Source organism: Oncorhynchus mykiss, chromosome 3 (genome assembly GCF_057628025.1).
Source record: "Oncorhynchus mykiss isolate SJ-2025 chromosome 3, ASM5762802v1, whole genome shotgun sequence".
NCBI lineage: Eukaryota > Metazoa > Chordata > Actinopteri > Salmoniformes > Salmonidae > Oncorhynchus > Oncorhynchus mykiss.
In genome coordinates this window covers 2139942-2151374 of record NC_143024.1, presented here as the reverse complement: position 1 = coordinate 2151374, position 11433 = coordinate 2139942, and the positions used below count along the sequence as shown (strand labels likewise).

At 37.5% G+C, this 11433-nt stretch overlaps 1 protein-coding gene across 1 annotated transcript; it reads left to right on the top strand.

The window, feature by feature from the left end:
* Nucleotides 1-1670: 1670 nt before the first annotated feature.
* On the top strand, nucleotides 1671-8481 carry LOC110518477 (DNA-binding protein inhibitor ID-4). Its single transcript, XM_036973025.2, has 3 exons — nucleotides 1671-3550; nucleotides 4886-4943; nucleotides 7839-8481. Exons 1-2 carry the CDS (start codon nucleotides 3170-3172, stop codon nucleotides 4928-4930), a joined length of 426 nt encoding a protein of 141 aa, XP_036828920.1. The 5' UTR covers nucleotides 1671-3169; the 3' UTR covers nucleotides 4931-4943; nucleotides 7839-8481.
* Nucleotides 8482-11433: the final 2952 nt, after the last annotated feature.

Sequence of the window (11433 nt, the reverse complement as noted above, 5' to 3'; positions counted from 1 at the left end):
ATTTCCGGGATGTCTCCTGGTCTGACAAACACCTCTCTGGCACCTTTCACCTCAGATGGGATGTCTCCTGGTCTGACAAACACCTCTCTGGCACCTTTCACCTCAGATGGGATGTCTCCTGGTCTGACCAACACCTCTCTAGCTCTGTCACCTTTCACCTCAGATGGGATGTCTCCTGGTCTGTCCAACACCACTCTGTCACCTTTCACCTCAGATGGGATGTCTCCTGGTCTGTCCAACACCACTCTGTCACCTTTCACCTCAGATGGGATGTCTCCTGGTCCTCCAATAATAATGACTTGGTTGGTCCTCCAATAATAATGACTTGGTTGTTCCTCCAATAATAATGACTTGGTTGGTTCTCCAATAATAATGACTTGGTTGGTCCTCCAATAATAATGACTTGGTTGGTTCTCCAATAATAATGACTTGGTTGGTTCTCCAATAATAATGACTTGGTTGGTCCTCCAATAATAATGACTTGATTGGTCCTCCAATAATAATGACTTGGTTGGTTCTCCAATAATAATGACTTGGTTGGTCCTCCAATAATAATGACTTGGTCCTCCAATAATAATGACTTGGTTGGTCCTCCAATAATAATGACTTGGTTGGTTCTCCAATAATAATGACTTGGTTGGTTCTCCAATAATAATGACTTGGTTGGTTCTCCAATAATAATGACTTGGTTGGTTCTCCAATAATAATGACTTGGTTGGTTCTCCAATAATAATGACTTGGTTGGTCCTCCAATAATAATGACTTGATTGGTCCTCCAATAATAATGACTTGGTTGGTTCTCCAATAATAATGACTTGGTTGGTTCTCCAATAATAATGACTTGGTTGGTTCTCCAATAATAATTACTTGGTCCTCCAATAATAATGACTTGGTTGGTTCTCCAATAATAATGACTTGGTTGGTTCTCCAATAATAATGACTTGGTCCTCCAATAATAATGACTTGGTTGGTCCTCCAATAATAATGACTTGGTTGGTCCTCCAATAATAATGACTTGGTTGGTTCTCCAATAATAATGACTTGGTTGGTCCTCCAATAATAATGACTTGATTGGTCCTCCAATAATAATGACTTGGTCCTCCAATAATAATGACTTGATTGGTCCTCCAATAATAATGACTTGGTCCTCCAATAATAATGACTTGGTTGGTTCTCCAATAATAATGACTTGGTTGGTTCTCCAATAATAATTACTTGGTCCTCCAATAATAATGACTTGGTTGGTTCTCCAATAATAATGACTTGGTTGGTTCTCCAATAATAATGACTTGATTGGTCCTCCAATAATAATGACTTGGTTGGTCCTCCAATAATAATGACTTGATTGGTCCTCCAATAATAATGACTTGGTTGGTCCTCCAATAATAATGACTTGGTTGGTTCTCCAATAATAATGACTTGGTTGGTTCCACTTCTGGCCCCTAGTGGTCGGTTTTGAAGGCATTCAGGCCAGAAGTCTGTAGTTCATGCTCATCTATGAATAGAAGCTGAGTGCTATAGACTATTCAATGATATTCATGTAGGTTATCATTTTAATAACATTATAACATTCACCTAATTGTGTTTGTTATTAGATTTACTTTTGTTCTTCTTTATTATTTCACTGTTGAGAGGTAGCTGGCAAGAAGCATTTCACTGCCCTGTTGAGAGGTAGCTGGCAAGAAGCATTTCACTGCCCTGTTGAGAGGTAGCTGGCAAGAAGCATTTCACTGCCCTGTTGAGAGGTAGCTGGCTAGAAGCATTTCACTGCCCTGTTGAGAGGTAGCTGGCAAGAAGCATTTCACTGCACTGTTGAGAGGTAGCTGGCAAGAAGCATTTCTCTGCACTGTTGAGAGGTAGCTGGCAAGAAGCATTTTACTGCACTGTTGAGAGGTAGCTGGCTAGAAGCATTTCACTGCCCTGTTGAGAGGTAGCTGGCAAGAAGCATTTCACTGCCCTGTTGAGAGGTAGCTGGCAAGAAGCATTTCACTGCCCTGTTGAGAGGTAGCTGGCAAGAAGCAATTCACTGCCCTGTTGAGAGGTAGCTGGCTAGAAGCATTTCACTGCCCTGTTGAGAGGTAGCTGGCAAGAAGCATTTCACTGCACTGTTGAGAGGTAGCTGGCAAGAAGCATTTCTCTGCCCTGTTGAGAGGTAGCTGGCAAGAAGCCTTTTACTGCCCTGTTGAGAGGTAGCTGGCAAGAAGCATTTCACTGCCCTGTTGAGAGGTAGCTGGCAAGAAGCATTTCACTGCCCTGTTGAGAGGTAGCTGGCAAGAAGCATTTTACTGCACTGTTGAGAGGTAGCTGGCAAGAAGCATTTCACTGCCCTGTTGAGAGGTAGCTGGCAAGAAGCATTTCACTGCCCTGTTGAGAGGTAGCTGGCAAGAAGCATTTCACTGCCCTGTTGAGAGGTAGCTGGCAAGAAGCAATTCACTGCCCTGTTGAGAGGTAGCTGGCAAGAAGCATTTCACTGCCCTGTTGAGAGGTAGCTGGCAAGAAGCAATTCACTGCCCTGTTGAGAGGTAGCTGGCTAGAAGCATTTCACATTTTGCTCCCTGATGTATCTTGTGTATGACATAAACACGTTGATTTCATGTACAAGATATATAAAATAGAAATATATATTTTAAGTGAACGATGATAATCAGTTTACACAGAATTATTGCATTTTATATTTCAAATGCTCCGGCCTCCTTACTGATTATATTTTATATATCGAACACACACACACACACACACACACACACACACACACACACACACACACACACACAAACCTTCGACAGGCGTCACCCTCCGCAGCGCAGAGGCAGGCACGCATTTCTATAGGGTGGTGTTGTTCCATCATGGGCACCGGGCGGCTCGTGATTGACCAGTTTCTCTCCGGTACTGTCAACCAGCAGCGCGCCGGCGCCTCCCCTTCCCATATAAGTGAACGGAATCTATTCATTCTTCACGCGGTGCTTGGTGAAGTAGAACCGACTGGTCCACGGGATGTTGACAGAATAAAATCTACTACTTTTGAAACATTTTTGTCGACCGTTTTCTTTTGGTAGTTTGGCTTTTACTTCGGTCATAGCCATCTTCATCGCCTACATATAATCTCCGGTATTTGGCACCAGTGATTGTTTTCTCTCAACCCCTGCCGTACGGGTGCGTTATTACCGAAATGAAGGCTACTACTCCCGTCCGCTCCCAGAAGGATACCTCAAGCAGCAGCGGCAACGAGCTTTCTTTACACTACCTCTCGGATCACAGCCTGAACATCGCTCGGTCTAGGTTGCAGGAAGAAGAGCAGCTGTGTCTGCAGGACGATATGAACCAGTGTTATAGTCGCCTCAAGCGCCTCGTACCCACCATACCGCAGGATAAGAAAGTCAGCAAAGTGGAGATCCTTCAGCACGTCATAGATTACATCTTGGACCTGCAGCTCGCGCTGGAGACGCACCCTTCTCTCCTGAAACAACAGACGGGGACCATGACGGGGATGTGCCCGCCGTCCCCAGCCTCTAACCGGACACCACTAACGGTTCTCAACACAGACCACCAGGTAAGAAGCAATGGCACAAGACGTCAATTCAACGTCTCTTCCACGTTGGTTCAACAATGAAATGACGTGGAAACAACGTTGATTCAACCAGTGTGTGCCCAGTGGGATGGTCTAGAAGACTATATATAGAATGGGTGGTGTGTATCAGTGGTGTTGTCCTTTTCAAGTCAGGAGACTCCTGTATTGTAGAATAACAAATGGCCTTGTTTATGTTCTTGTGGAAAACATCATATTGGCAGAGACACATGTTATTGAAACATCGTATTGACAGAGACACATGTTATTGAAACATTGTATTGACAGAGACACATGTTATTGAAACATCGTATTGACAGAGACACATGTTATTGAGACATCGTATTGACAGAGACACATGTTATTGAGACATCGTATTGACAGAGACACATGTTATTGAGACATCGTATTGACAGAGACACATGTTATTGAGACATCGTATTGGCAGAGACACATGTTATTGAAACATCGTATTGGCAGAGACACATGTTATTGAGACATTGTATTGACAGAGACACATGTTATTGAAACATCGTATTGACAGAGACACATGTTATTGAGACATCGTATTGACAGAGACACATGTTATTGAGACATCGTATTGACAGAGACACATGTTATTGAGACATCGTATTGACAGAGACACATGTTATTGAGACATCGTATTGGCAGAGACACATGTTATTGAAACATCGTATTGGCAGAGACACATGTTATTGAGACATCGTATTGACAGAGACACATGTTATTGAGACATCGTATTGACAGAGACACATGTTATTGAGACATCGTATTGGCAGAGACACATGTTATTGAGACATCGTATTGACAGAGACACATGTTATTGAGACATCGTATTGGCAGAGACACATGTTACTGAAAGGCATAATATAATATATCATATAATATGTCATTTCTAGTGGCAGTGGTTGGTGCATGTGAAAGACAGGACCCCTGTGCATGAGGTGAAGGAGTCTGTGGTCCTGCTGTGATGCTCTCAGATCAGATGATAAGTTGTGTTGTGGTCCTGCTGTGATGCTCTCAGATCAGATGATAAGTTGTGTTGTGGTCCTGCTGTGATGCTCTCAGATCAGATGATAAGTTGTGTTGTGGTCCTGCTGTGATGCTCTCAGATCAGATGATAAGTTGTGTTGTGGTCCTGCTGTGATGCTCTCAGATCAGATGATAAGTTGTGTTGTGGTCCTGCTGTGATGTCATGTAGTCAACACTGGTTCATTCTCTGTATAGCTCGTGGTTTGTGTCACCTTACCTGACTCATAAACTGTCAGGTAGTATTCATTATCTTTTCCCTTATTTCAGAGGATGTCAACAGGCAAAAAGGACGACTCAGTTTTGTGTCGCTGAGAAATGGCCAATGGTGAGTAGGATCCTATTGTTCTGGTTTAAATCTGCTTCACAATCTGTGTTGTCTCTTCAATGAGATATACCTTGAATTCACCTGGATTAGTATTATTATGAGTAGTACTAGCAGTATTAGTATTATTATGAGTAGTACTAGCAGTATTAGTATTATTATGAGTACTACTAGCAGTATTAGTATTATTATGAGTAGTATTGGCAGTATTATTATTATGAGTAGCACCAGCAGTATTATTATTATGGGTGGTAATAGTAGTATTATTATTATGAGTAGTACTAGCAGTATTAGTATTATTATGAGTAGTATTAGCAGTATTATTATTATGAGTAGCACCAGCAGTATTATTATTATGGGTGGTAATAGTAGTATTATTATTATGAGTAGTACTAGTAGTATTAGTATGATTGAGAGTAGTACTAGCAGTATTAGGATTATTGGGAGTAGTACCAGTAGTATTATTATGAGTGATACTAGCAGTATTAATCTTATTATGAGTAGTACTAGCAGTATTATTATTATGAGTAGTACTAGTAGTATTAGTATTATTATGAGTAGTACTAGCAGTATAATTATTATGCGTAGTACTAGTAGTATTATTATTATTGTGAGTAGTACTAGCAGTATTATTATTACGAGTAGTACTAGCAGTAGTATTATTATGAGTAGTACTACTAGTATTATTATTGTGAGTAGTACCAACAGTATTATTATTATTGTGAGTAGTACTATCAGTATTATTATTACGAGTAGTACTAGCAGTAGTATTATTATGAGTAGTACTACTAGTATTATTATTGTGAGTAGTACCAACAGTATTATTATTTTGAGTAGTACTCGCAGTATTATTATTATGGGTAGTACTCACAGTATTATTATTATGGGTGGTACTCGCAGTATTACTATTATAGGTAGCACTAGTAGTATTATTATGGGTAGTACTAGTAGTATTATTATTATGGGTAGTACTAGTAGTAGTATTATTATGGGTAGTACTAGTAGTATTATTATTACGGGTAGTACTAGTAGTATTATTATTATGGGTAGTAGTAGCAGATGTATTGGTATTATTATTATTAAGTAGTACTATCAGTAGTATTATTATTATTGTTATTATGAGTAATAGTAGCAGTATTATAATTTCTGTAATTATTATTATGAGTAATAGTAGCAGTATTATAATTATTGTAATTATTATTATGAGTAAGAGTAGCAGTATTATAATTTCTGTCATTATTATTATGAGTAATAGTAGCAGTATTATAATTATTGTAATTATTATTATGAGTAATAGTAGGAGTAGTATTATTAGTGTTATTATTATTATGAGTAATAGTAGGAGTATTATAATTATTGTAATTATTATTATGAGTAATAGTAGCAGTAGTATTATTAGTGTTATTATTATTATTATGAGTAATAGTAGCAGTATTATAATTATTATAATTATTATTATGAGTAATAGTAGCAGTAGTATTATTAGTGTTATTATTATTATTATGAGTAATAGTAGCAGTATTATAATTATTGTGATTATTATTATGAGTAATAGTAGGAGTAGTATTATTAGTGTTATTATTATTATGAGTAATAGTAGGAGTATTATAATTATTGTAATTATTATTATGAGTAATAGTAGCAGTAGTATTATTAGTGTTATTATTATTATGAGTAATAGTAGCAGTAGGATTATTAGTGTTATTATTATTATGAGTAATAGCAGCAGTAGTATTATTAGTGTTATTATTATTATGAGTAATAGTAGGAGTAGTATTATTAGTATTATTATTATTGTGAGTAATAGTAGCAGTAGTATTATTAGTGTTATTATTATTATGAGTAATAGTAGCAGTAGGATTATTAGTGTTATTATTATTATGAGTAATAGTAGGAGTAGTATTATTAGTATTATTATTATTGTGAGTAATAGTAGCAGTAGTATTATTAATGTTATTATTATTATGAGTAATAGTAGCAGTAGGATTATTAGTGTTATTATTATTATGAGTAATAGCAGCAGTAGTATTATTAGTGTTATTATTATTATTATTATGAGTAATAGTAGGAGTAGTATTATTAGTGTTATTATTATTATTATGAGTAATAGTAGCAGTAGGATTATTAGTGTTATTATTATTATGAGTAATAGTAGGAGTATTGTTGTTATTGAGTAGTACTAGTAATATAATTATTATTAATATTATTGTTATTATTATGAGTAGTAGCAGTATTATTATTATGAGTGGTAGTAGTGTTGTTGATGTGGTTTCAGCTATTAAACTGTGACTTGCAGTAGCAGTAGACAGAGTGTCATTGAGTAACCTGATTATTGACAACACCCAGGAGCCAGCTGTGTGTTGCACAATAACTGTCCTCTTGTGTAGCAACGTTCCAAGCAGAGGGTTAAAGGTCATCTGCCTGTAAATGAGGAGCAGAGCCTGGTTAGGTTAGCTGGAAGGCCCTGAGACCCAGACAGGCCTGGTTAGGTTAGCTGGAAGGCTCTGAGACCCAGACAGGCCTGGTTAGGTTAGCTGGAAGGCTCTGAGACCCAGACAGGTTGACAGGCAGACAGACAGGCAGGTTGACAGGCAGGTTGACAGGCAGACAGACAAGCAGGCTGACAGGCAGGCAGGCAGACAGACAGACAGACAGACAGGCAGGGAGGTACGTTGACAGGCAGACAGACAAGCAGGCTGACAGGCAGGCAGGCAGACAGACAGACATACAGACAGGCAGGCAGGCTGACAGGCAGCTGTGTTTACGGTATACTGGAAGTCAGTTGTCTGAGCCGGTCCGTTTGTTTTGGCTTGTTGATGAAGCCCTGTGTTGTGTTGACGGCGCCAGTCAGTCTGGAGCAGACCGTTCACACACCCCATCTATTCATTCTGTCCACAGGTGTGCAGAGCAGAGCAGAGCTGAGAGCAGAGCTGCTCCAGTCCACAGCCAGCACAGCCTCAGCCTCCAGCCAGGGAATCTCAGCCAGCCACACGAAGCTTTATCACACAGGGGGATCCCCCCCCCCCTCCCCCTGCTGGAGAACCTACGACGGGCAAATAAAAACATATTCATAACACGTTTATTAGAAACAAACTAAAGCCTGCTACGTTCAACTGACCCATTACTTAACTGTATATGTCAAATACAAGTACAACCTGAAAGGGTGAGTGAAGAATCCCTTGTTGTTGTGAGGTCTCGCTAGAAACTAGAGCTTGTTGAACGACAAATCCCAGTTTATAAAATGTGACAAATACCGGTTTATAAAATAAAAATAACTCAAGCCAACAGTGTGGAACTTTACTAAACAGGAATATAACTGCACATGTTTTGCCATCTATTGTTTAAAATAGATGATTTGTGTCGAACAAGGTTTTTCCCTGAAATCAACATGTTTCCTATTGTAAAGGGGAACAAATGGCTGGAGACAATTCAGATTGTCTATGTAGAAACAGATGCTCTAGGTGGAAGAAAATATCTATTATCCTCAGAAAGACTATTGTAATTATAAGATATTTTTATTAAAAACCTTTTGACATGTAAATAATGTGTTTTGTTAATAAACTCTCCACAGCAGTTCATTTTGCAGAGTTCTATTTCAGCGTATTGTTGTTATATTTCAGCGTATTGTTGTTATATTTCAGCGTATTGTTGTTATATTTCAGCGTATTGTTGTTATATTTCAGCGTATTGTTGTTATATTTCAGCGTATTGTTGTTATATTTCAGCGTATTGTTGTTATATTTCAGCGTATTGTTGTTATATTTCAGCGTATTGTTGTTATATTTCAGCGTATTGTTGTTATATTTCAGCGTATTGTTGTTATATTTCAGCGTATTGTTGTTATATTTCAGCGTATTGTTGTTATATTTCAGCGTATTGTTGTTATATTTCAGCGTATTGTTGTTATATTTCAGCGTATTGTTGTTATATTTCAGCGTATTGTTGTTATATTTCAGCGTATTGTTGTTATATTTCAGCGTATTGCTGTTATATTTCAGCGTATTGTTGTTATATTTCAGCGTATTGTTGTTATATTTCAGCGTATTGTTGTTATATTTCAGTGTATTGTTGTTATATTTCAGCGTATTGTTGTTATATTTCAGCGTATTGTTGTTATATTTCAGCGTATTGTTGTTATATTTCAGCGTATTGTTATATTTCAGCGTATTGTTGTTATATTTCAGCGTATTGTTGTTATATTTCAGCGTATTGTTGTTATATTTCAGCGTATTGTTGTTATATTTCAGCGTATTGTTGTTATATTTCAGCGTATTGTTGTTATATTTCAGCGTATTGTTGTTCTATTTCAGCGTGTTGTTGTTATATTTCAGCGTATTGTTGTTATATTTCAGCGTATTGTTGTTATATTTCAGCGTATTGTTGTTATATTTCAGCGTATTGTTGTTATATTTCAGCGTATTGTTGTTATATTTCAGCGTATTGTTGTTATATTTCAGCGTATTGTTGTTATATTTCAGCGTATTGTTGTTATATTTCAGCGTATTGTTGTTATATTTCAGCGTATTGTTGTTATATTTCAGCGTATTGTTGTTATATTTCAGCGTATTGTTGTTATATTTCAGCGTATTGTTGTTATATTTCAGCGTATTGTTGTTATATTTCAGCGTATTGTTGTTATATTTCAGCGTATTGTTGTTATATTTCAGCGTATTGTTGTTATATTTCAGTGTATTGTTGATATATTTCAGCGTATTGTTGTTATATTTCAGCGTATTGTTGTTATATTTCAGCGTATTGTTGTTCTAGTTCAGCGTATTGTTGTTATATTTCAGCGTATTGTTGTTATATTTCAGCGTATTGTTGTTATATTTCAGCGTATTGTTGTTATATTTCAGCGTATTGTTGTTATATTTCAGCGTATTGTTGTTTTATTTCAGCGTATTGTTGTTATATTTCAGCGTATTGTTGTTATATTTCAGTGTATTGTTGTTATATTTCAGCGTATTGTTGTTATATTTCAGCGTATTGTTGTTATATTTCAGCGTATTGTTGTTATATTTCAGCGTATTGTTGTTATATTTCAGCGTATTGTTGTTATATTTCAGCGTATTGTTGTTATATTTCAGGGTATTGTTGTTATATTTCAGCGTATTGTTGTTATATTTCAGCGTATTGTTGTTATATTTCAGCGTATTGTTGTTATATTTCAGCGTATTGTTGTTATATTTCAGCGTATTGTTGTTATATTTCAGCGTATTGTTGTTATATTTCAGCGTATTGTTGTTATATTTCAGCGTATTGTTGTTATATTTCAGCGTATTGTTGTTATATTTCAGCGTATCGTTGTTATATTTCAGCGTATTGTTGTTATATTTCAGCGTATTGTTGTTATATTTCAGCGTATTGTTGTTATATTTCAGCGTATTGTTGTTATATTTCAGCGTATTGTTGTTATATTTCAGCGTGTTGTTGTTATATTTCAGCGTGTTGTTGTTATATTTCAGCGTATTGTTCTAGTTCAACGTTATAGTTTTAAAGCACGCAGCATGTAAAGGCTCCAGTAATAGCTGGAAGAGCATTTTAAAATGTACTAAAACTGTTTGTATGTAATTTGGTAAAGCCAAAATTCCCTTGTTTTATATTCCCTTCAATTGTTTTTCTCTTGTATTGACTTAATTTAGGACCCATTTCAAATATTGACATTTTGGGCAGTTTTAACCCCATGTGAAAACCAGTCTTTAGAAGTCTGGTAGGATCGTTGATGATTTGGTAACATTTGACTGTAACTGTTGAAGAACAATACAACTGGAGAAACTAACCTCCAATCACTGCATCAGATTGTTCTGAGGACTACAAGGACCAGAACTAACCTCCAATCACTGCATCAGATTGTTCTGAGGACCACAAGGACCAGAACTAACCAATCACTGCATCAGATTGTTCTGAGGACCACAAGGACCAAAACTAACCAATCACTGCATCAGATTGTTCTGAGGACCACAAGGACCAAAACTAACCAATCACTGCATCAGATTACTGTGCTATCCCGATAAGGATTTCCATGGTGATTTCTACCTCTGAGCCTGGATCTGTGTGAGAGGACAGCTGTTCAGTATTTACTGTGTTCCACTGTTGGACAACGTGAACTTCCACGTGATGGAGAGGAAGAGCTGTCATCACATTAAAGGGTTTCCAGTCACACTTCATGGGTCGTCCCACACTTCATGGGTTGTCTCTAGTTAGAGGGCTTCTGGTCACACTTCATGGGTCGTCACACACTTCATGGGTCGTCTCTAGTTAAAGGGTTTCCGGTCACACTTCATGGGTCGTCTCTAGTTAAAAGGTTTCCAGTCACACTTCATGGGTCGTCTCTAGTTAGAGGGTTTCCAGTCACACTTCATGGGTCGTCTCTAGTTAAAGGGTTTCCGATCACACTTCATGGGTCGTCTCTAGTTAAAGGGTTTCCGGTCACACTTCATGGGTCATCCCACACTTCATGGGTCGTCTCTAGTTAAGGGGGTCACACTTAATG